General features: G+C 40.8%; 1 protein-coding gene across 1 annotated transcript in view; it reads left to right on the top strand.

The window, feature by feature from the left end:
- The window catches only part of PIR (pirin), an 82,787-nt gene that overhangs the window by 6,603 nt on the left and 49,942 nt on the right, over positions 1–26,242 (top strand). The window contains exons 3-5 of the mRNA XM_016118979.2: positions 6,092–6,184; positions 20,953–21,036; positions 23,190–23,396. Of these exons, the coding sequence (XP_015974465.2) occupies positions 6,092–6,184; positions 20,953–21,036; positions 23,190–23,396 (384 nt within the window). The remainder of the gene's footprint in view (positions 1–6,091; positions 6,185–20,952; positions 21,037–23,189; positions 23,397–26,242) is intronic.

The raw sequence follows: 26,242 nt of genomic DNA, 5'->3' as shown, positions 1-26,242 counted from the left end.
CTCCCACCGGTCACTCCTTGGTGGAATGTGATTTCCTGGGGACCGCTCATATTTCTTTTTATTATAAAGAATTTGAAACATAGAAAAGGAAAGAAAATAGTATACTGAATCTCCATGTACCCAATGTCCACATTGATCAACTCATGGGCAATTGTATTTTATCTATGTCCCCATCCATTTCTTCCTTCAGAGTGTTTTGAAGTGAATCATTTCATTTATAAAGATTTCAATTTGTGTGTCTAAAAGATCATAACTTTTCAAGGTAGAACTACAATTCCATTATCACACTTAAAAATGATGAGTTCCTTAATATCATCAAATACCCTTTGTTCTGATTGATACAGCCTCTGTAGGTGGCACTCTCCATTATCAGGATCTGTAGACTGTGAGTCACGGTTGAGGGGTATAGAGTCACACCTGAAGTCCATTCCAGGCTGTCTCTAGATCTCAATCTGGACCATGTGCTGACAGTTTCCTTTTGCCTTCTTTCGTTACCAGTCTAGACACTGAGTTGGCCCAGCAGGTATGCTGAGCTGTTTGAGTTGCCTTTAAAGGCTAATGCCATATTGTCTTGATGTAGGCTGGCCTTTTGCGGGGTATTGGGAGGATGGGGTCTCACTTGATTCTAGGCTGCTGCGACAAGCGTTATTGTCCTTATATTAGTTAGAACTAGATTCACTTGTGTGTAACATGAAGCCTCCTCCAAAACCACTGGTTTAAATATATATGGATTTGTGTTTCTCTTTTGAAAACCCCCAAGTAGGCAGTCCAGAGTGGGCCTCGAGGCCCCACACTTACCGGAGGCCCACACTTATTCTATCTCAGTTCATGATTCTTAGTACATTCATAGTGCATCACCTCTGGCCCAAGACAGTCGTTGGGGCGATAGCCACCATTTGCCCTTGGACATTGAAAGGAGGAAGAAGGGAAAAGCAAAAGGATACTGCCCACTCTCCCACTCTCCATCTTTCTTTTTATGAGGGATTTCCCTGAAAGTCCCACCTGGCAACTTCTACATACCTCTCATTAGCCAGATTCAGTCATATGACCACACCTAGTTGTAAGGGAGGTACCACTTAGGATGTGTGTGGAACGTCTTCTACGTACACAAAACTATTCTAGATTCAGTGGAGCATCATTTAAAGAGTAGTTTCAGCCCTATCCCCATGAAACTGACATTCCTGGTGGCTACTTCCAGTGCTTCGTGACTGAAGTAAAATGCCAGGCTGCTGGAGCGTTACTATGGGAGTGCCACAGCCTTGAGGGGCGGTGGCTATGGGTTTTGACTTGCCTTCTTGAGAGATCAAAAGAAATAGCTTGGAAGCTGCTACCTGAATTTGGCAGCTAAAGGAGTTGGAATTGTTCGAAGGAAAAGAGATTCTCATATGGCTTAAGGACTTCAAAAGATTATCAGTTTACTACGTGGAGAAAGATGTGGATGAGTTAGGGACCAAGTCAAACATTTTAGGAAATCAGAGTTCTCATATAAATCAGATCTCACCTGCAGATAACATGTTTAGAGGATATTAGGAACTTTGATGAGGGCTAATTCCTAGCCTGCAAATAACGCTTTAGTATAAAAGTCTGATGCAAGATACTCTTGCTTAATGGGGGAAGACTGTCTCTTACACTTGTCCCCCATCTCTTGGCTGGTTAAATAGTTTATCCCTCTGATTCATTCCCCAGCTTCCTTCCTGTGTGTGTATCCATGTGATTGGTGACCAGGATTGAATACGTGGTCAATATATGACAAATAATACTTTCCAAACAATGAATGACTGCTGTTCTGTAGGTGATGGATGGTAATGAGGGTAGGATTGGAAAGAGGGGACCTCTTTTCATGGTTTACTTAACAGTGGGACGTATTTGCTCATATGAAACTTTTTGATGCCGAGAAGCAATAAATATTTATCTCATCTTTACCCATATTTCAATACCATAGAACCACAACAGTGTAGAACTAAAGAGCCATCTTAATGCTCTTAACCCTTCGTTTTGCACCCGGGGATGTCGTGCTCAGAGATTTATATATCAGACACCAGCCATCTAGGTAGAATCCTCCTCGTTTCAGGTGCTGGACAGGAGCTCTACTTTCATTGTTTCCAATCCTTCGAGGTATATATTAGCCCCTGAGAAGAAAAATATATATAAGGTATGAGAATTTTCACCTCCTTCTCTTCCAACCCCAGTCGTATTCCTGAGCTTTCATTGAGCTAAAATGGAGTTACGAGTGACAGGGCAAAATTGGAAGGATCTGATTTTTCACTGGAAGGGGCAGAATTACTGGTTGAAAAGAGTAAATTTATAAGGCGAGAGGGGAGAAGGAGGAAAGAGCTGTCTCCAAGTGGTTCGAAGAGTAAGACAAGATGGAAATATTGGAGGCAGATATATATCAGAGAGGAGTAAGGGGGAGATTTTAAACTTTATCTTTACATTGAAGCTCCCTCTGGCCTTTTTGGAGAAAGTTCAAGAAATTATTTTTCAATTACTTTTTAATGTTGGACTGGATGAAACACTGGGCTGAGATGGCCTGTAAAGTGGCCCAGATTTATAGGGGTGATAGTCCACCTTTTAAAGTGAAGAGACTGAGACTTGGTTCGGTGAAAAAAAAAAAAAAACTTGCAGTAGATGAGAGTCAAAACCAGAGACTTAAACAGAAAGAGGGTTTGGTACTTTCATTTCTAGCACTATGTTGGAGTAGATACCCTGAAATAAACAAACGAAGAAATAATTTAAAAAATTAATTAACAGCTGACAAGAAGTTAGAGAAATTCGTTGAGTCCGAAAGCAATGAGAAAGAAAGAAATTGAAAATCTGAATAGTTTCATAGTCATTAGGATTATTGAATTAGTGTTTTAAAAGTTCATCACAAAAGCAACCGGTCCAGATGATTTTACAAACAAATTTTACCAAACATTTAACTTAAAGATAATTCCAATAATGCAAAACTCTCCAGGAGGTGAGCCCGAGGGAGCCCTCAAATCACTTTATGAAGCAGCGTCACCTTGCTGTCAAGACCAGGCAAGGACAGCAAGTGAAAGGATAATTATATCACATTTATAAATAATTTTGCGAGAATCATGAACAAAATATTAACCGAATATGGCAATGTATAAAAAACATTCCAGTTTGGATTATCTGAAGAAAGCAAATTTGGTTTAATATTAGCAAATCTGTTTATGTAATTTACCAACATTAAGAGATTAAGGAGAAAATGTAAGTATCTCAATCAGTGCAGAAAAAGCATTCAATAAAATTCAACATCTTTTTATGCTAAAAAAAAAAATTAGTAAACTAGAAATAGATGGGAAGTTCCTTAAACGTATGAAGATAATCCACAGAAAATCTGCATTAAACCACCCAGTTACCAGTGAAACTTAAAAAAAAAAACAATCTCTGTAAAATCAGGGACAGGACAAGAACGTCTATTACCATCATTTCTATTCAGCATTGTTGTAAAGGTGCTGGCTTGCAAAAAGACGAGGAAAAGAAATAGAAAGTCAAAGGATTTAAAAGGAAGGGGAAAAGCATTATTAACACTTACAGGTGTTAATTGGAATATTACTCTCAAATACTTACTCCTTCCCTGTAATAGGATTACACATTCCCGCTCACTTTTAGCTGCATTACCCCTGATTCCCATAGGAAGGGTTTAAATGACATCCTCTCTGACTTTGGTCTTGGCCAGGTCATGTGCTTTGACGGGTGGGACATGTTAAAGTGATTGTGCATGATTGGTTTGGTTCCTTTTGCTCCTGACCTTGACTATGAGAAAAGCATGTCCTAGATAGTGGCCACTGATTCATCTTGGGACTCAGAGTGAGAAGACATGCAGAGACCAACCAAGCTCAGCAAGACCCAGAAAAACTGCAGCTTGCCACATCTTTAACGCAAGCAAAAAATAATTTGTGAGCTCTTGGGCAAAAGCTTCTTGATAAATACACCGGTGCTTATTGAATATCTGCAAAGAAAACCCAAACAAAAGCTACGATGACTTATTAAAATCAATAAGAGCTTAGAAATGTTCAAAATCACTTCTCTAGTCACATTTTTAATCCCTAGCCAGCAAACTGTTGAAAAACATAATTTAAAAATAACTAATTACAATACCCTTAAAAGGTATGTTAGAAAAAAATTAAGTATATGCAAAATCTTTATGGAGAAAATGACAAATCCTATAGAAAGACGTTTTAAAAGACCTACATAAATGGAAGTAACCATGTTTATGACTAGGAAAACTCAGTATTATATAAAGGTTAATTCTTCCCAAATTGGTCTATAGAATCAAAGCCATTCCAACCTCTTTCTACCTCTCATTTGAGCTTGAGATTTATCTTCAGCTGCCTTCTTGCTTTTGTATAATATACCGAAAACTAAATATTCAAGTTCTATTTATACAGATATTTATATAACTATATCAAACTCAGTGTGAACTAAGATAAAGGCACCAGGGCTATTTCAAGGCTGCTTCTGTTACATTCCTTATAATTCTGGATGGCCCGGCCATCCTCCCAGGCACCAGAGCTAGAAGTTGGGGAGTCATTTAATGCTCTCCTTTTCCCCCATCTCCATCACCACTGCTGTTGCCTTAGTCCTAGCCTTTGTCCTTGTTTGGACTATTGAAATGACCTTGTAACCCATTTGTCATTTGCCCTGAGAATGATACTGTGATTGAAGTAGACGACAGAAATGGAAAGAAAACAAAGAAGCCGTGTGTCATCGTGGATAATAACAGTATGGAAGCAGTGGACTCGGCTGATGAGATGATCACTTCTTATCCCACTGAGCGCAAAAGGCACAAGTTTTGGCATAAAATTTTTTTCTCCACCTTTTAAACATTACAGTGTTGAACTCCTCCATCCTGTTCCAGAAGGACAATCCTTAGCACATGATCAACCATGTAAACTTTAGACTGACATTGACTGAAAGAACCCTGGGAAAGCATCACAAGCCAGGGCAGGAACGTCTTCTAGGTCATCCATGCTCTGATGATGCCACACCTCTCTACCTGTCTGGAAGACGTTTCCCCAAGAGTGTACACCAGCATCAGGGAAACAGAGTCCAGCTGGTCGCTGCAAAGTTTGCTGCTCATGCAACGACGAGGGTGGCGAGAAGATTCGGAGAGAAATGCAATATTTTTGTGTGGAATGTGATGTTCTGCTTTGTGTTGTTCCGTGCTTTGAAATTTACCACTCAAAAAATAATTTTTAAATATCGATCATCATATACATTTTTGTTACATTAGAATTAAAGACAAGTTCTGTATAGAAATAACTCCCAGAGCAGTTTTTATATTTTCTTTTCACATTTAAAAACCAGTCAGATTAGCTTCAGCCTCTAAGAGCGTGTTTATGTAAAATTAAATTAACCCTGGCAGCGAGCTACACTTTTTTTTTTCTGAACGGGAAATGGGCTAAATAATTTTTATCTCCTTTCTCTTCCTTTTCCAAACCATATTCCACATGTATGCAGGAGTGATCTTTCGAAATCTGATCATCTGAACCTCTAATTAAAACCCATCGCCTTCAGGATAAAACCCAAACTCCTTCAAGATTCCGCCTCTCAGCTCATCTCTCATAATTCCATGTGCAACTTTTGCCCCGGTATTTGCAATTCTTCAAGCTTGCCAAGTTCTTTCTCTACTTTTTTTCTTGGAATGGTCTTCCTTCTTCAACTTCTGCTTGATTAACTCCTACATGTACTTTCAAGACCTAGCCCAAGTGATACCTCCCTGGTAGAACCATCCCTGATCCCATCCAACTCTCGTTGACTTTCTAGCCTGTTACCTCGCGAGATTATGAATCTGTTTAGTATACACACTGTATCTTGTTTGTGCTTGACTGTTTAGATCTTAGACGATCGTGAAATGTTTCTCTACTCTTCTCACGTCTCATAAAATGTCAGCTCTAACTTAATTAGTGAATCAGAATGTGTGTATAAAGAGTTCTTTTCTCAAAGCAATTTTCTTTGAAAAAAGTTGCTCATAGGCTATGTAGTTTTCATTGAGTTTTGCTAGTCTGTTCGTGAATGTGCCCCTAGTAGTGTGGCTTAAAAGGCATGTCTAATCTGCTGAATTTTATTTTTATTTCAGTTAAAAAATCTGGACCCGTTTTTAATGTTAGATGAATTTAAAGGTGGTAGACCAGGCGGATTTCCTGATCACCCACATCGAGGTTTCGAAAAAGTAAGTAAAATAATTTGACTACGAAAGTGTGCATTTTAAAACTTGCCTCTCTTCTCAAATTTAGTAATCATTTCTAATAGAAAATTCAATTTTAGAAGCAATGAATAATAGGTAAAAGTTAATTTGTAAGTTCCTGTCTATAGACTGGCTATTAGAGAATTATAATGTCTATTTTATGTGAAGTATACTAAAATAATTGACTTCTTAAAATATTTTTATAATTAAAATTTATTGGAGATGGAAGAGACAATGTAAGGTGTGATTAAAATAATTTTATGTAGAAAACTTGTTCAGAAATGTGTAACCTCGTGTAATATAATATTTTAAACCCAAAAGAAAATCCAAGAACACTGTGACTTTAAACCCAGTTCTAGGGAATTATGTAGAATCAAGGCACTGATATAGAATATAGCCTAAAAATTAGTATTTTAAGGACCTACGTATACATTTATAAATTTAACTGTAAAGTTTATAGAGATCCTGCTGCATGTTTATTTTCAGTTTTAATTAGATACAGAGATAAAACTGCATAATATGATATTGTAGTACTTTCGAAGATTATTGTTCTTCACACACACCTATATTCTTGGAAAATGCAAGGATAATTACTTCCTAGTTACAAAGTTTAGCCATGTGCTCCAAGAGAAAAAAAAAGAAGCCTACAGTTTTGGGAAAGATTAGGGCTTGTCAACGATTTTAGTGTGTTTGTCAAGCCAGTTATTGAATGAGTAAATATTTGTTGAAAGCTGGTGACGCGCAGGTATTGGTGTTCGGCCATCTTTTGTATGTTAGGGTGTGTGCGTTTGCATATTGGGGAATTTGGAGAGAAGGCGGGGCGGGCCGGCGGGGAAGCTGAGGAAAAACGAGGCCTGCTTCCTGCTTGTCTCCAGTATGCAGTCTAGTTAAGGAGGCAAAAGATGGACAGGAAAAGAGTTCACAATCGCAAGGAAAAGGTGGAATGAACCAAGAAGCTTCTGGAAATGGTTATGAAGCATGAAGGTAGTTGGGTCTCTCTTTCTCACTTAGCCGCTTGCTTTCCAATTCTCTTCTCATTCCTTTCACCTGCCCTACACTCTTGCTGGATTCTGACTTGGTTCCAGAACACGTCTCTCCACTGTGCTCTTTAGCTTCCGGTATGGACATTCTCACCAGTCCATTTTTTTTAAGCAACTGCCTTAAAAAAAAAAATCACGATTCCATCTTGTCTTGCCTTACCCGACTCACTCATCAGTTTTCTCCTCCTCCGGATAACCTAAGTATAAACCATTACCGCCCCCCCCCCCCCACCCCGAGTCAATAATCAAACCAGTAAAGCCTGCCGCCCCCACTAAAGCGAATGGGTGGTTACAAAATTAACACCCTGTTTCTAGGTAGCAGCGTCTTCCAGACCCCAAAATGATCAGAGTCAATGGTGCTGCCTCAGTTACCGTTTTACTAATTTTTTGTGTTTTTTAAAAATATCACTGTCTCCATCAAATTTTCTAGGCAATTCCAAGAGGATGTACTGGCTCCTTCGTTTGGTCCCCATAGCACCATATTTTTCCCAATGTCATGCACATTAGAACATTAGACCCTATGGTGGCCTCAGTCATAGTCTGTCTGTCTTGAATTAGAGTTAGTAACTGCCTCAATTGCCATCTCCCCTGGCCATGCGCACTGCAAATTGCTTCCAATAACCCGCACATCTTCATGTTCTCCAGTTAGAGATACTCAGTAACTCCTGGCTGAATTTTCTGAAAAGAGATGGCTTTTGCTGAAGACCATGAATATGTAAAACGAAAGATGAAACACATTGCTTTCCTTTCAATTAGGGAAAGAGGAACTGTTATAAACTGTAAACTCAACTTTAAACTCCGAAGGCGTTCAGAGAATATTGGTATTTTACTCTTCTGTAGAATTGTTGGTATTTGACTCTTTTAAGAATATTCCTTAAACATGTGTTTATAATTATGGTTGAGCCTCATTAGTTTGTGGATTCTTTATTTGCTAACTCATCTACTTGCTAAAATTGATATGTAATCTGAAAATCAATACATTTTTCACATTTTAGTGCTTTTTTTGGTGATTTCACTGTTTAAAATGTCCCCGAACTGTATGTAGTGCTATCTAAGTGCAGGGAGGCTCCGAGGTGCCTTATGGAGAAATTACATGTGGTAGATAATAGATAAGCTCCCTTCAGGCATGACTTATAGTGCTGTTGGCCATGAGTTCAATGTCAATTAATCAACAATATACATTAAATAGGTGTCTTTAAAGAAAAAACAATATAAAACAAAGTTCCGTATTGATGAATTGATGAAAATATGACCAGATGCTCGCAGGAACCCAACCCTGTTTTTTTCCAGAAGCAACGGTTCGGGGTTTGCTAATTCAGAGATCATGGCAACTTTGTAGAACAGAAGTAAAGACTCAGCTCTGCCTTAATGTGAACTTTAAAAGTCTGCAATTGAAAACCGAGTCCACTTGTAAGCTCTCATCACCTCGTCCCTGGAACATTTTTCTACAGGCTTGTTATAAAATTTGAGAATGCTGATTAGTACAAAGAACAAACTTAGAATCACTTCTTAAGTTATCTTACCATCCAGAAATAGGTATTGTTATTGTTTTGATCTATTTTCTTAGAGTACTTTTTGTTTGGTATCATGCTATACATGTTTTGCGTCTTTTTAAAAAACTTAACATTACACTGTTAGCATTTTCCCAGTGTTCTTCCAAAAAACCCATCTTTACTGGCTTCATTAAGCATCTGCCATGAAGGCTGTACCAATTGATACAGCAATGTATGAGTTGTTTTTCCTCAGCATCACCAACGCAATATATTTATCCAGTTTTTTTTTATCTTTGCTGTTTTGACAAGTGAAAAATAATGCCTCATCATAGGTTTAATTTGCATTTTTACCCAAGTGATGTCGATTAACTTTTCATTTTAAACCATTTGCTCACCGTATGTATTTATATCCTTGCCCTATTTTTCTTCTGTTGGGTTGCTGGTATTCTTATTGTTGTATAGAAGCTCTTTATATAGTAAGGAAATGAGGCCCTTTTCAGTGATAGGAGTTGCAATAGTGTAAAGAGGGATTAGACTTGCTTTGCATGCCCCCCAAAGTAAACCTTTGGATACAAAGCATAGGTACAAACCAATAGAAGAAATAGAAGACTTTTATAACAATTCGTTATGCAAGGATAAAATAGGCTCCCTGGATGGAAGTAATTTTCTTATTTCTGGAGAAATAGAAGCATGTGCTGAATTTTAACAAAACAGGTGTGTTGTCGGGATCAATGGTCCTCAAAATGGCTCTGTGCAACACGGGTCGGTGCCGTGCTGGAATAAAATATCAGCGCTCACATGGATTTTTTCAAATCGAAAATGAAATTATGCTGTATTATCACATGAATATAAAATATAAATAAATGTACATATTTTGAGCGCATGCTCACATCTTTTCAACTAAGAGTGATACATGATCAAAGACATGTGGAGAAGAATATTATCCTACAAAATTCTTATTACCTCAGGCGTGATTGGTATACCTGTAGTGGTCCCACCTGTAACCTCAGTCTCCCTCTGAAACTGGGATCTGCATTTCAGCAACGGCTGAGTGATAGACATGCACATTAACATTTGAGAAGTGCTCATTAGATGCCCTTCCAAACTGGAAATATTATCATTTTATGAGACGAGGATGAGAACTTGATTTTACTGCGTCAATGACTAATCATTTTTCTAAACTTAACTCTCCGGTTTGGCTAGCTATATGTTTTCTGTTAAAAAACTTTCCTGAAAATTGAGGAAGAAGGAATGCTCTGGGGAAGGAAGCACAGCTGGTGGTCACAAGACAAAGGGGAAAATGAGTTCAGTATTTCCTGCCAGGAGCTTGGACTCTGCAGAGCATTGTTTTCCAAATGCGTGAATGGTAAAGGGTGGAATAATTTTGCAGTGACCTATTTCTGGTCAGGCCTGATATCTTGATTTGTTTAGGGCCGCTATAAATGATCAGAAACAAAGAACGATCTGAAAAACTGGGCAACAGTCTTCCCTCTCAAATCCATGCCCTGCCAAGATTTAGTTTAGCTTGAACAAGCAGTGAAGTTCACACACTGGGAGTCCTGTGGCCCTTTGACCCCCTCAGTCCTGGGGAAACCGGTTTCGTCACTCCCGCTTAGTTAACTTTAAGAATTGATAGGTGTAAAACATGCCTGCTTCTCAGGGACATTTCAGGATGCTCTTGTCCATTATGTTCTTAGTTGGGCTTAGGAATGTTTTTAAAGTTTTTCACTACAAGCCTCAGCAGGTTCTTTGATCAGGAGAACAAACCAGCCTTGTTTTCAAGGGCGTGCCCATCAGAGCAGCCACGCTGGCGATCACTGGTTGGCAGCCAGCAGCCTTTGCATGCGATGCCCGAACAATAGCCTGGAGAGGAAGGGAAGGGTCCTAGTGATTCACATGAAAACTCGCGACTGAATTCAAACCTCCTTTCTCCCACACAGTCTACTTGTCTAGCTTGCTGTGCGCTTTCAAAACCAAACCTTATCATTGTTGAATCAAGGCCCGGTGGGGAAGGGTGGGACTTGATTAAATGAACAAAAAAACCACGCACACACACACATATATACATATACACATATATATAATTTTTTTTTGCAACAGACTCACAAATATAGAGGACAGTTTGGTGCCCTACAGAGGGGAGGGGTGTTGGGGGGGCTGGGAGAAAGGGGTGAAGGGTTAAAGAAGTACAAATTAGTAATTAATAGATGGTCACGGGCATGGGGAGCACGGCATAGGGAATGCAGTTAGCATTAATATCATGGCGAGGCGGAGGGCCAGAGGAAAGAGCAATTAAGGGGATCATTTTATAAGCTATATAAATGTCTAACCAAACCATATAAATATCTGACCAATGTCCTGTATACTTGAAACTAATAAAAAAAAATCCATTTTGGGGAAGAAAAAATAGTCTAGGAAAACTAGGAGAGAATAATACTTTCTCAACACCATAAAGACTTGTTTAATGAACATCCTGTGTCCTAATGTCACGCTGAAATATTAGATGTAATTATGTTAATTTGAGAAAAAACAAGAAAGTCTACTAGCATCGTTATGATTTATATGGTCCTGGAAGCTTTGTATCTATTAATAAGAGTTATAGCTATTGGAAAGGAGGAGGAGAAACTATTTATTTGTAGGTAATGTGCTACAGAGTAAAAGCTCACAGTGGCTGTGGCCGGAGGAGGTGGGAGGGCACAGGACTGAAGTTGTGGCCACAGTGCACGCATGTGGGTTTTGGCTTATACATTTATTTGGCATGATTCGGGGTGGGGGTGGTGGTGAAGTTAACAGATTATAGGAAGGAAGCTAAAGCCACCCTTACCCTCAGGATACCCCTTGGCACCACCATGCTGGGAACATCAACCAACACCTGAATAGAAAATAACTATGGAAAAATCACCAACTTTCCTGCATAAAAGCGACAACCAGATACAATGGGGGAAAATTCCATTCAGAATAGTGATAAGAACCCCATATATTTATAGGGGGAAAAGTTATTCTCCTTTAACTCAGTAATCTTACATCCAGGAATCTAATAATTTCCTAAAAAAAAAAAAACAAACCCAAAGTAAGAACAAAGGCTTATTTATACAAATGTTTATTACAGTGCAATTTTTTACGAAGTCAAAAAAGAAAGAACAAAGTATTCAGAATAATAGGGGAATGAGTATATATCTGGACACTAAGGAAATTATTATATATCTGGAAGATGGAATATTATGCAGGGTTATTTATAAAAGAAATATTGTAAATAATTAAAATTTTCATTAATCACAGACTGTTTAAATCAAGGTTTCTCGACCTCGACACTTTTCACATGTTGAGTGGATAATTCTTTCCTATGAGGGGGTGTCCTGGGCTGTCTGGCAGCATCTTTGGCCTTGACCCGCTAGATGCCAGTAGCACCGCCTAACTCCAGTTGTGACAATAAAAAAATATCTCCAGACAGTTGCCAACTGTCTGCTGCAAGTAAGGGGGCTGTCAGACTGCCCCCAAGTGAGAACTAGTGGATTAAATATATGTGTTCGTGCAATGGTACACTGCATGGCCACGAAGAAGAATGTCACTGTTTGACATATCCTAATACAGAACAATCTCCATGATAGTTGGAGAGTGACCGAAGCGAGGTACAGAATTGGCAGTGTTTAAAAAGGAAATGTAAAGGTATGAAAAGACTATACCTTTATTTTTTTTAAATGGTTTTTTATCAGTTTTGTTGTGAGGAAGAAGGACTAGTTTAGTGAATGATTATTCCACAGACTACATTGATGCAAAGAAAATAAAATTACAAAATTCATGTTTCGGTACCACAAGAAGATGGTGCTGAGGGCAAAAACTAACATAATGACAGATGCACATATATATTTGTGAAACTTTTTATAAAACATAATGGTTCTTAATATATTAAGGTTATACAACTATCACCACTGATTCCAGAACATTTTCACTACCCCGAAAAGAAATCCCATACCAGTTAGCAGTCAGTCCACCTTCTCACTTGCCCCAGGTTCAGGCAACTACACTTTCTGTCTTTATGGATTTGCCTATTCCGAACATTTCATATAAAAGGAATGATACCATATGTGGTCTCCCACGTCTGGCTTCTTTTGCTTGGCGTAATGTTTTCAACGTTCAGCCATGTCGTAGCACGTGTCAGTACATCATTCCTTTTCATGGCTGAATAATATTCCATCGTGTGGACATACCACATTTTTGTTTTACCAGGTCATCTGTTGTTGGCCACTTGGGTTATTTCCACTTATGCTTTTATTCTTGGGTATGCCTCAGTTATCTCTGAACGGGTATGCAAGAAACTGGTAATGGACCTTCCAGGAAAGGTTACTGGGTGATGAGGGAGAGTGGGAGATAGTTAATTTTCATTCTAACCCTCTTTTTCTTTTTGTACGTTGAGAGTTTTGAACTATGTCTATTGGTTTATCATTTAAAATACTGGTATTTTCAAAATGCCTTCTTTACATGCCGTATTTGAAGATAAAAAGTGTCCCCATAGTTGTGGAGCTCCCGATGCTCACTGGCCCTCCATGAACTGTGGCTGAGGCCTCTGACATGGGTCTGCCCCCTCCACATAAAACCGACCTGGTTCGTGTTCTGTTCTAGTCAGCCAGATAAGCTAATAACACATTGTGTAATGGGGAGGGTGACCAGGGGACAACTTCTGAGAAATATTTGTGGACCATTTCCTATGACATTTAAAAGAGTACTTCAATTTAAAAATATAACTTTTTTCTGTTCCACATATTCTCTGGCCAAACAGAAATTAAAATCGTGTATGTGTTTGTGTGTGCGTGAACCCACGCACATGTGAGTTTAGATGTGGGAGTGGAGGACTTCTCGTTTGCAAGAAAGTTAGAAGATGTTTAAGGAGGAATAAGAGACATCCAGTCGAAAAAGTTTTACATTCTGAGGAGGAAGCTAGCTAGCACTCCTAACAGAAACGTTTGAGGTTTCAGGGAAGAATTGGCTGTTTAGTAAAACCTTAAGGAATAAGTCAGATATGATGCTCTGGACAGTGGAGGGCACCGTATGGGGATGTGCTAGAAATGGTGAGTAGTTTATTCGCACTTAAAAATTGGCCGTGGGGAGAGCGGGTCGGAATTAAGGCTGTAGGTTGGACCATTGATGGGGAAGGCCTTGAAAACAGCCCAATCTCTAGTTAGGAATGAATAGCCAATATTTCATATCCTGAAACTCCTAAGGTAATGCAATTGTGTTAAATCAGAACCATGTCAGCGGTTCTCAGCTGGGGGTGATTTTGCCCACACGGAGTCCTGTGGCAGGGTCTGGAGACTTTTGTGGTTATACCAACTGGGGCTGCTGCTGCCATCTAGTGAGCAGAGGCCAAGAATGCTGAATGCCGCTCAGCCTCCAGAGTGCACAGTTCCCACAGCAAGGAATTAAGCCCTGGACTATATATATCAGTGAGCGTAGGTTCACACGAAGGAAAATAGCAGGTTAACTGAAATATTCTTTGAAAGTAGTCAAAATTCCCAACGAATTTTCCCATGCACCCCACCTCCACCCTATTAATTACAAACAGGAACCGTTCACATCTGAGAGACTGCATTCCCAGAGTTCTTCAGCAGACAAAGTGGAGGGAGGATGTAATAAAGACCATAAACCAGTCATCAAACGTTTTCTGATGTCACCAAATAAAAAATACTTCTTTTGAAGTGAGACTAAAAATAAGTCCAAAATAAATTAACGTAGATCATCGCAGGGTAAAAAGCTTCTGCAACTCTTCAACACTATTAGCAAAGCCGCTTCATATATCCATCAACAGACCCTTAAAAGAAAATGCCTGACCTTATAGGATTAAACCCAAATGACATCTGCCATGCAATAACTAGCTACCAATTTTATGAGAAACTTCACATGCTTTCTGTACATTACTTCTAAGCTTCCCGACAATCTTGAAAAGTAGGAATTGTTTGCCCCCCCTCCCCCCCCATTTTACAGATAAGACACAGAGGCTCTGGGAAGTGGTGACTTGTCGAGCTCACACAGTCCATACAGGGCAAGCTGGTGCATGTCCGTGTGATCTCCAGCCCACACTTGACCACTCTTTCATGCTTCTACTCCTTCTGGAACAAAGTCGCTTTTCTGTATATCTGATACTGTCTTAATGCATTGGTTGTCATGTTCATATCATTGGAAATGAGATTGGACAGGTGACAAATCCCCGAACCGAACACCTTATACTCTCTCTGTTACTCACTGTGGGACCCAGTGCTTTCATGGTTCAGGGAGCTGAATTTTCCTGCCTGTCAGTACAAACTAAAACTCTCACTTCTCTGAACGTCTGATATATTGGGAAATGGATTACGTTAGTTGACTGCCTGGCTTTTTAAAGACAATCATGTAACTTGTTGCAGCCATAAAGAGACCATTTATGATCTAATAATACTAACATAATAATATAAGCTTTAATTGCTTATAACCTTTTATTACAACTACAAATTCTTTTCCTTCTGTATACCTTTTTTGCCCCAGTCACTTCACCTTTCCCCTAATATTCCAATCTTTTAAGGACCAGCTGGTGGGCTGCCTCCTCCATGAATCGCTCCCCAATTCCTCCGCATTCTTCCTCATCAGAACTGATCTTTCTTCTGTGATTCCACTGGGACTAATTGTACTTCTCTTTAGCATTCACTTCTCTTATCTGCATATTTTAGTGGCGTTTCTCCTACTGGAATCATACCTCCCCGAAGGTGGAGAAGGAGGCATTGTGTTCCTTTTGAGTGATTTCTAACTTCCTGCTTCTGAGTTCCTGATGACATTTCCCCTTGTCCAGGCTGGAATGAAAGAAAGAAAAAAAAGAGAGAGAGAAACGGAGATTTAAAATTATTCCCAAACTTATTTTAAAAAGATAAAAGACTAAAAATTGACCTCCCTAGATCAGACCCCCGTCTCGAAGTCCCAAATTCAGAGAACTTGGCCCAATAACATCAAGTACAATGAACAAATGCACTAAAAGTTTGAGAAATTAAACCCTTATAATGAATCGAAACAGGGACTAATAATAATACATCGATCAAAAGGTGCCAGCTGCTTAAATTAAGTATTGTATTGAAATTTTAACAAAATGTTAAAACAAGGGGGACATCGACTCGATTCCCTTAAAACTCTCTCTCTGGAAGAGCTCTGTAAGCCCCAAATCCGCCTGTGACCATGTGCGCAAGGAAACAGTTTCAGGCGCTGCATTCATGTCTCCCTTGAAAGCCTTTAACTAGAGACTATGCAGAGCAGTGAAACCTCCCTCTGCACCACATCACAGCTCATCCCTTGATGATGAGATGGCAGCCTGTCACACGGATACATGGTCTTTAAGCAGAAATACTATGTATGTTCCAGAAGACGTAGTTATCAGTATAAGCAAGACATACTGGCGAGGTCTGATTGTAGAAAAACAGTGAGCACACATCGTTAGGATCAGCAGAGGGCGCTCTTAAGCAACAGTACTTCTAAGAACCCACTTTCCCCCAGGTGCAGACACAACACTTTCTCGTATGTGGGAAATATGGGTAACCATAGAAGTTGGCAAACCATTCCCTTGATGCTCGTTCACTGTAATGGGAAATAAACAATGAGCATGAACACTTTGGCCACAGAGTTACAAGTTGTAGGTGGTTATCAGCTGAGAAATTGGCCTCATGATTACATGGGGAGCCAGGGGTAGTTTGTCTGAAGACATTCACCAAAAGGTTGAATCCTGATTGGGATTTGAAGAGGAAAGGCATTCCTGGCCCTGGAATTCTAGAAGCAGCCAGAAGATTCTGAGGGAGTCTGTAATTCAGTTCACCTGAGTGAGTAGTTAGTTCAGGAATATGAGTGTCATAGAAACTTGGTGTGTGTGTGTGTGTGTGTGTGTGTGTGTGTGTGTCAGAAATTTTACTCAGACTGAAAAGAAAATTAGTAGATTTGGAAGACGTTTGAGAACGGAAGCAATAGAAAAATATAAAAGGAAACTTGCCTTTCAGTCAGTTGTTATTTTCTGTGTAGTTAGATGTTGTTGAGTAGAACTCTTCAGTGTCAATACCAAAAAGGGGTCCCACGATCACGTCATCTCAGGGTCCTGTGGCTGCTTGTCTGCCCATCGACCTGTTCTCCACTTCACCCAGGAATCACGAGGTCTAAGTTTTCTGTCTGCATATGGTAGTACCAGGACTCCTTCTTTGCTAGAGGCGGCCCGTTGGGCAGAGCCCGCCTCACGTTTGGCAGTCCTGGCCTCTCCTGCAGCTCCCATCAGATCCCTGTCTGAAGGCAAGCACCGTGCTCACAACGCATACGTTACTGCCAGATTGGCACCGACATTTGTGAGGCGACGTGGGAGAGTGACATAGTTTTATTCTTAGGGACTGAAAATGTTAAGTTCTTGCTCCACTATTATTAACGGTGTAACCTTAATCACACTAAGCCACGTGTTTTCATTGATAACATGTAGATGATAATGTATTCTCAGGATCAGGTGCTTTGTAAATGCTGAAATGCTATACAGACACACGATGCTGCTATTCATTCATTCGTTCATTCATTCACCAAATCTTCAGTGCCAGCTCTATTCTCTAATCTTCAGGATGGTAATATTCCCTTAGGAAAGACAGATACGTGAATAACCAAATAATTATACAATAGAGTCCGCCTTCATGAAAAGACTAGGAAGAAGACACAAATCAAGATAGGAGGATAAAGAACAGATTGACCAATTTGATGAGATGCTTGGGGCCACCTCTCTTGGTGACATTTGAACAGAGGCCTGAATGAAGAGAGGAAGCAAACCATGAGAATATTGGAGAAATACACCCCCAGAAAGCGTGAGTGAGGACCTGAGGGGTGACCCATAAATAGGAACTCTGGCCCTGGAGGTGTGGCAGATGTGCTAATTCTAGAATTTACTGAACACTTGTTACATGCCATGTTCTTGGCACACGTCACCCCACACTCGGTGAGTCCATCTCCTCTGTCCGTGTAGTTATGTGAAGAACTGAGCCTCCAATAAGTTAATGGAGTTTGCCCCACATCTCAAACCTGGTAAATTCCAAGTAGGGCCCCAAAGCCTGACTGGTTCCCTGAGGCAGGGCCGTGCCGGTAGGGGGCAGTGTGGTAGGAGTCCCTGAAGCATTGGCGCATCTGCAGGGTTGTGGCAAGGAATGTCAAGGTATGACCTGTTAGAGCTTTACAATATTTAAATTTGCCCATTGACCGAATACCTAGTCCACGTTCGTCATCTTTTCCTTTTTTCTTAAAACCACCTTTTGCTACTTGCGATGGTGTTTATGTGGAGCCAGGATTGTATGAGCCAATTTAGTGGGGGTGATTTTTCAGATTTCTTAGTGATTGCTCAAGTAATTAAAACATTTTTTAAAAAAATAACTCGGATCCTTAATTGTATGGATTCAAACATTATGGAGACCAGTTAGCTGCTTCTAATATGCAATATGTTCTTTGCCGGTCTCTCTTAGCCATGACCTCAATTCATGGGTTTTTTTTTCTTTTCTTTTTCTTGCTCAGCCACCAAGAGAAAAAAAAAGCCACCATTTTAGAGCAAATGAAAAGAAAACGTAGTTTTATCTATAACACACATTTTACTTAAAGGAGTGTCTTGCATCTATAATAGCAAATGAGATCATCACACTCTAAATACCAGTCAGAAAGAAACTATATCTTCTACTGTGATTCTTCGGAATAAATTTCTACCTCTTTGAAGTACACCTTTCCTAAATTTCACATTGCCAGTGACACTTTTCTTTCATTACTGTTATGGGGTTGTGTCTTTTTCATTCCAAATATAAACACACAAAGAAATAAGAACCGACGAGGAAGCAAAAGTATTTAGTAGAGAACCATGAAAAGTTTAGGAGGAAAGGACGAAGCAGAACCAGGAAGCATGATGGCAAGGTCTTTAAGAAAACACCTGTTTCACATTACACATTTCTTACTAATTAGACAGATGCAACTCTTGAGTTTAAGCATAACACTCCCAAATCTGTCAACCACCCACGGCAATTCTCCAGGTGTTTGCGATTATGTAATGACCCAAAATATCATCTGGATTGTGTCAGCTCTCAAAGTACTGCTCAAGTTTTTAAAAAACTCCTTTCCAGGCATTAATTTATACTTAAATTCTCAGTGTAGCATTTATAGCACTTTAGCAAAAATAAATAAAAGTTAAAAAAAAATAGTGGTTTCCTTAGTTTCTGATTTTTACCCCCAAAGGCTGTAAGTGTATTTTTGCTTTAAGTAGTAAAAAGTTTGCATTATGGACTCAGCAAGCTTCATTGACCAGACTTATCTAAATCAGGTTTTATAATAGTATGGAAGAAATGACGTTTACTTTTGTATTACCAGGGAAAAGGGGATATCTACGCTGCAAAAGTGGAGGAAATGGGGGATAACTGTCTTTTCATTCTTTTGGAAACAGTGTTGGAATTGTTCTCTAAAATAAAATTTGCAAAGAGGAAGAAAACACATCTCTTCATGTCTGCATAAATATTCATCTTTAAATGAGTCATGCTTACCACAATTTACTTTTGAAACTTGCCTGACATATTTTGAGATGATTAATAATTTGAAAGTCCCTAGGCTTGGATAATTGAAAAATCTTTGAGGACGGAAAGAATATGATTTGAAAAGAGGCTCCTTTGAGAATCCAAAGGATAGCTTCAGCCCAAACAGAATGAAAATCGCCTTTATTATGCAGTTATTTTAATTAAAAATGCATGCAGAACAGGAAAAGGAAAGCAATTCTAGACACCACTCCTGGTAGTCGCTGTTTGTTTGAAATTTGGAAGCTTTTTATTTGTCCTCTTAAGTTTTTAAGCTTTGTATGTGGTCCTAAGTGCTTAATTCCTGTTCTGGCTTGAGCGCCTTCTGTAACAATTTCCAGGTCTTTTTCACCTAGTAACATGTTAAAGTCGGAGCTAGTTATGTTGTCTTTGCATGTACTATTGAGTTATTCTTCTGATTGTTATTGTTTTCCCGGATGTCTCGCTGTCTTCCTGTCCAGCCCCAGTCCCCCCAAACTGGAAACAAATATTCACCTGTTTCTATGCAGAATAAAGCACATCACTTATTTTTCGTTCACTAATTAGAGGCAGCATCTTTATTTTTTTCCAAAAAAAAAAAAAAAGTTTCCTTTGTAAAAAAGCGAACTGCTAATTCCAACTGCCCCCCCCCCAACTATCAGAAAAGTGGAAGGAAAATAAAATATAGCTGCAATTCCACCATCTGGAGATGACCGCTGTTCACATTTTGCTGTGTGTCCATCTGGGCATCTCCATGCAGACTCCGATGTGACTGGCTGCAGTGTTATTGAAATGAACCCATTTCAAGGGATCGTTGCATTGGACCCCTTTAAATAAAACTACTCTCCTGTAACCTGCTTTTTTGATTAAATGATATTTTTTCCATGTCAGTAAATAGCGATATATATTACTTTTTATCAGTTGCATAATATTCCCTCGCATAGCTATCCCATAATTGAGCTAGGTGTACCCTATTAACTCATCATCCAGATAGTTCCTGCCTTTTCACTATTATTGTAACGATAATAGACATTGCACAAACAGATTTGTATGGACATTTTGTGTTGTTTCCTTAGATTTAAATTCAGAAGTGCATTTTTTATACTTAAATCCTTCATCTGTTTGGAACACCTTTCTGTAGATAGTGGGGACTTTCTCTTCTCATATAGTCAGCCAGTTGTTCCTATACCATTTATTGCCCCGCTGATTTGAAATTGCTATTATCTATATTAATTTCCCGTACAAATGGGTCTCTTCTATTTCCATGTGAATGTTGCACTGTTGCCATAACTATAGGAATTCCCAGGTGGGGGTCTTAGACTTAAAATCTAGTCAGGGTTCTTGAGAGCAAGAAAACCGATAGGATATATAGAGATGTCATAAGGGGAGGTGATTATAGGACTTGGCTCGCAGGGTTATGGAGGTGAAGAGGTCTCACGATCTGCATGCTGGAGAGCCAGGAAAGCTGGGTGTGTGTGTGTGTGTGTGTGTGTGTGTGTGTGTGAGAGAGAGAGAGAGAGAGAGAGAGAGAGATTGATTGATTCAGTCAGAGGCCCAAGGCCTGAGAACTCGGGGGGCTGAGGTGCTGCTGGAACTTTCCTTAACACATGTTCTGTGGAAAAAGTGAACAGCTCTTCATAGCTACCCTACTTTTTTTTTTGCTTGTTTTTTCAAAGGTAGCTTATCTCCTGGAAGGGGGCAGCATGGCCCATGAAGACTTCTGTGGACATGTTGGTCAGTTAAACCCAGGAGACCTGCAGGTATGGCCAAGGTCAAGGAATTGCTGACGGTTTTATGTTCTTCGGGTGTGCAGGCTCGACCTCACCCACTGCCAATACACTCACGTTTTCCTTCTTCTCTCTCATATTTTTTGACCTCTCCATTCTATGGCTCTTCCACTCAGCATGGAAACCTGCGCAGGTCTCTTGTATTCCTCTCTCATACTTCCCTTGACCCCCTCAATCACTTTTTAGCTCCTACCTAGTCTTTCTCAAGAGTAATCAAGACTGACTATCTGAATTTCCTTATCCTCCATTTCATCGTTCACTCACCGAAACCAGGGTTGGCCTCTCAGCAGCCCCTCACCCCTCAAACCTTTCCTGAAGCTGTTCAGGTAATGATGTCCCGATTGCCAAATTCAGTGCGCCAGTTTCAGTTCTCATCTTTCTAGACCTTTCTGCTGCATTTGAGACAATTGACTTCTTCCAGCTTGTTTGCAGGGGTTGGTGTTGTCATTTAAGATAATGTCCCGAACCCTGCCACCACCCTAGTCTTACCTGACATGTATGAGAATTAAACGTCTTCAGGAAATGCTCGGGTCATCTCGGCTGCTTTTGTAAGTCCAAACTCTATAGTGGCTATTTTCTGGGATCATTGACATACTTGATGGAATGATAACTGCAAAGATTTGACTCACGGTGTTTCAATGGACGTGAAATTTAAAGGCAGAAAAGCAAAAGGACAAAGCGTTAGGGCCTGAAGTCAACAGTGTCCTTAACTCTGGAGCAGAACATAAAGTAGAGATAGCCTAGAAAGGCAGATTGGATCACTGGTCGTGTCCTGACCAGAGAAGTGGCAATTCTTATACCCTCTGTGCAAGAATCTTAAAGTGCATCTGCAAGGATCCCAGTGGGATCGAGTCCCAGATGTAGCCCGCTCATTAACCCCCCTTCATGGCTTTCCCCCTTACCCAGTTCACTCTTCTCTAAGTCTTCCCTAGTTGTGCTTTCTGAACCTCTTTCCAAATAGAATACATGCACTGATGATACTGTCTCAGGAGCGTCTGTGGCAGAATCCACACTAAGTTAGGCAGGAAGCCTATCCATCATGTTCCCTCCTTTCATCCCGAGGTTATTGTCTGGGACTGGCCCCCCTAATAGTCTCTTAATAAAGAAATAAATGAATGCTTTAAGAACCTGCACAACAGTGGAAGCAATAATTGTTTCTCCAAGTAGTGAGGGCTCCATTACCAGAATTGAGCACGCAGAGACTGGAGTCACCCATCCATGGTGTAGAGCAGTGGTCCCCAACCTCTTTGGCATCAGGGACCGGCGCTCCTATGAGAATCTAAGGCCTGATGATCTGAGGCGGAGCTGAGGCGGTGATGCTAGCGCTGGGGAGCAGCTGCAAACACAGATGAAGCTTTGCTCACTTGCCCTATGCTCACCTCCTTCCTGTGTAGCCCGGTTCCTAACAGGCCACGGACCGGTACTGTGAACCGGTGGTTAGGGACCTCTGGTGTAGTGGATAGTGTGGGCCTTCGTGTGTATCTTTAGGCCCATGTGTGTATCCTCCAGCTGCTGTGAATATTGGCTGCTAAGGGCTCACAGCTGCCTCCCACTCTGGGCACTGCCTTCTGCAGCGGGAGCTGCCTCTCCCAAGGTTATGCTCCAGTGGCCTAGTCACTGGTTTGCTGCTGTGGGGATAAAGAGGCCTGGCCACCTCATCTCAATTTAGGACAATTCCGAATGTTCATCCAACTCCAGATCTCCCTATTGGATTGGCCAAGGCCTCCATGGTAGCTGCATTGCCGGCTGGCTTTTTTTCCTGCCCAGTCCTGCTTTTTTCATTTTTTAAGGTGCTCCCGAGAGCACTCCCCAATATGCCGTCTGCCTGCATCTCTCCATTTTGGTGCTCAAGCAAAGACTCGGGGATACCAAAGAGAGGCCTCTTCTTATTTGCATGAATTTCAGATCTGACGCTTCGATTTCAAATGCGAGGCATGGGACGCATTGGGAACACTGCAAAGGGTTTCAGTGGTTGCCATTATTCTTTTATTATTCCTCATGAAGCCTATGGCCTGTGAAAAAATCACTCGTAAGGTCCCTTACTCAGGTACCATGTCGTAATGGTCCCCACGCAGACATGTTCGAGGCTGGGTTACATGTCCCTCTTGTTGGTTTGGTGTTTACAGTGGATGACTGCAGGTCGGGGCATTCTGCATGCCGAGATGCCATGCTCAGAGGAGCCAGCCCATGGCTTACAACTGTGGGTTAATTTAAGGAGCTCAGAGAAGATGGTGGAGCCACAGTACCAGGAGCTGAAAAGTACGGAAATCCCGAAACTCAATAAGGATGGTGTGGCAATTGTTGTGATTGCTGGAGAAGCCCTGGGAATAAAGGTAAGACATGCTGCTGTGTGCTCGTGAAAACTGAGGTGGTCAGTGACATGGGCTGGCCCCATCTGGGTTGTCAACTCTTGCTTGCTAGGTGTCATAATCAGTGGAACCTGAGGGAACCTAGAATTTTTTTTTTGCCACACACAAACCAAGAAAGTTAAAAAAAATTATAGGAAAGCAAGCCTATCTTAAAAATTTGGTCAAAAAGCAATTTTCAAGGCATATCTTAATATATGTGCAGATTTTAGCTTCTTTCCTTTTGCTTATAGTGCAATTTTCTACCTCCTTGCAACTGTAAAGTCACCAACTTTAAGAAATAAACAAAGATCAAAAGCAACTTCACTCCCTGAGGATTTATTTAAATTATCTATGGCCAATTTAGCTGGTAAGGAAAGCACACTACTACATCATAGAAACGTTGTTTTAAATAAATTTCAACATTTATTTATCCCATACATGCCATGCATTATACATTCTTATCAAATGAGACCTCATAATATTTTAGTTTAGGGTCCCATCTTTTTAATCAAATAAAATCAATCCAGGCTAAAGATCACAGACAGATTTGTGGTAGGAAAAGGTACGGAAGTCCTGTGTTAACTGCTCACTGGAACGGCTGCTGGAGGTACCTACCAGCTGGGAAGTGAGCTGGGTGACATGGTTTCTTAGGCGCGGTTTCCCAGAGTCAGACTCCAAGATGAGATTTCACGTGCAAGTGATTTTAAAGGACATGCCCCAAGGGGAACAGAATAAGGAACCAGGACAGGGAAGGCCGGGGAGCCAAGCAAAGGTGTCTTCTTAGGCAAAGTCCCTGGGAGAATGGGAGGGACTCCGGAGGATCATACTGTCTCCTGAGTTGTCCCTGCCCACCCAGGGTGAGGGAGCTAGGCTTTCGTACTCCTCTATCCCACGTCATCACTCAGGGCCGTTGAGTTTGGGGTAGGGGGCACGTAAATGGTTAAAAGGGATCTGAGGGGATCTGAAGGGGCCCTGATAACCGCTTCCACACGGTGCCTGCCACCTGGTGATGACGGCATCGACAACTTGGGAACCACTTTGCCATCCTTTCTGTGGGCAGCCAGCACTTAAAACTGTTTTACATAGTCGCTTATATAAATGGGAATTTTGTTTAGCCACAGGGATAACGGAGGGGCTGCGAGCCAAGGACTCTGGCGGGGGGGGGGGGGGCTGGGGGTGCATTTTATGGGTAACAGTGGTTATGATTATTACGTGGGACCTACCTGGTTTTATATTTCCTGCACTATAACCACAGTTCTTTGGCTGTCCCAGGCCTAGGTGTTTGTATTATTTTGCTTTGTGTTGCCAGTGCAAACAGAATTAATTGAAGAAAAAAAAAGATTCAAAATGTGCTCCATTTTAAGCCTTCTCTCTATGCCCCTCCTGGCCTACGGCTTAGTACTTTGTAGTTGGAAATGCGACCTTTCATCGTGTTTCTGTAACCCAGTTCTATTTCACCAGCCCTGGCCGGCACCTTTTCAGATGTATGGTAAGAGTTCGGATCCTGGGGGGCTTCCTGGTATAAGGCAAAGGATGTCGCTGGGTGTGCATGTCAGGCAGGGGGGTGTAAGGACAGACAGCTGAGTTCATGCAGCTGAGAAGCAGCTCACTGTTTCCTATGGGGCTTTTCACTATATTTCTAGGACCCTAAGGTTCTAGGGACATATCGAGAGATTTCCCCTCTCTACTTCAACCAAAGCACAAGGCTTTGTGCAATTGTCCCTAAGATTTCCTTTACAGAGAGCACTGAGCTGCCCACAGCTAAAAACAAAATGAGACCACCGCTTTAATAGGTCAGCCAAGTCAGCAATATCACAACTGCTTCTCATTTATAGAAAACAATGCAATTTTAATGTCAGAGCTGACTCCATTTACAGGAAGAAGGGCATTTGAAAGCACTTCCAAGCAGCAGATCACACGGTCTTGCAGTCAGAACCAAGAATGAGAGAGACCAGAGCTAATGCTTTTCTTTTTTACCTTTAAGAACCTTTATTATGCTAATCCGTATTTGGGACAATCATTTCCCAGCCCGTGTTTCTTCCAGGACATTGTAGTCAAATATTGATTTAGTGCGATGTTTCTGAAACTTGTCTAAAGGGAAAATAAACTTCCCTCCCACATCCCTAAATTTACTTAATTTAGATTCTCCAGATGAAGATCCTGGCAACCTGTAATGTTTTAACTTTGTAAAACAATGTCTTAGTAGCTGCTGGTCTCTGTTTTTTTAATTTTTGTCTAGTAAAGCCTCTGAATCGCATTACATCTTCCTAAGTGAATGGTCGGTTTTTATTTATGAGAGCATTTTCATAAGGAACTCTTGGAACCGTGGTTAGCATTAATTTGAATTTTTAGAGGCAATGCGCCACTGTGTGGGCCAGTATAGACTCTGGTGACAGATGGCCTGGATCAGAATCCCCACCATGAACTAGGTATGTGGCCTTGAGCAAGCCACTTAACCTCTCTGTGCTTCAGCATCTTCATGCATAAAATACGGTTGCTTGCTAGGATTGAGGTTTTTAATATATGAAGGTATCGAAAAGACGCCATACACATTGTAAGCACTGCATAAGTAGTAACTGTTGCTATTATTATTTTGACCGCTTTGTGTTGACTTGGGCAGGAGCTGGGCTGAGATTTATATTTTCTGTCTCTGCAAAGGGGCTTGCTGGGATTTGTGACGATAACCTGCTCTCAAGAAAAGACAGCGGCATCTAACCGCTCCCAGGTGATGCTGAGCTGTGGTGCGGGGACCACTGTTTGTAATGTGTTTAATATCCATGGCATCCAAGACTTGGGGGGTTACTCGTTGCGAGGGCCAGTTTGATTATGCG

Source organism: Rousettus aegyptiacus, unplaced genomic scaffold (genome assembly GCF_014176215.1).
Source record: "Rousettus aegyptiacus isolate mRouAeg1 unplaced genomic scaffold, mRouAeg1.p scaffold_m13_p_9, whole genome shotgun sequence".
NCBI classification, from domain to species: Eukaryota; Metazoa; Chordata; class Mammalia; order Chiroptera; family Pteropodidae; genus Rousettus; species Rousettus aegyptiacus.
The sequence above is the reverse complement of the archived record's forward strand: the minus strand, read 5'-3'. Positions and strand labels throughout refer to the sequence as shown.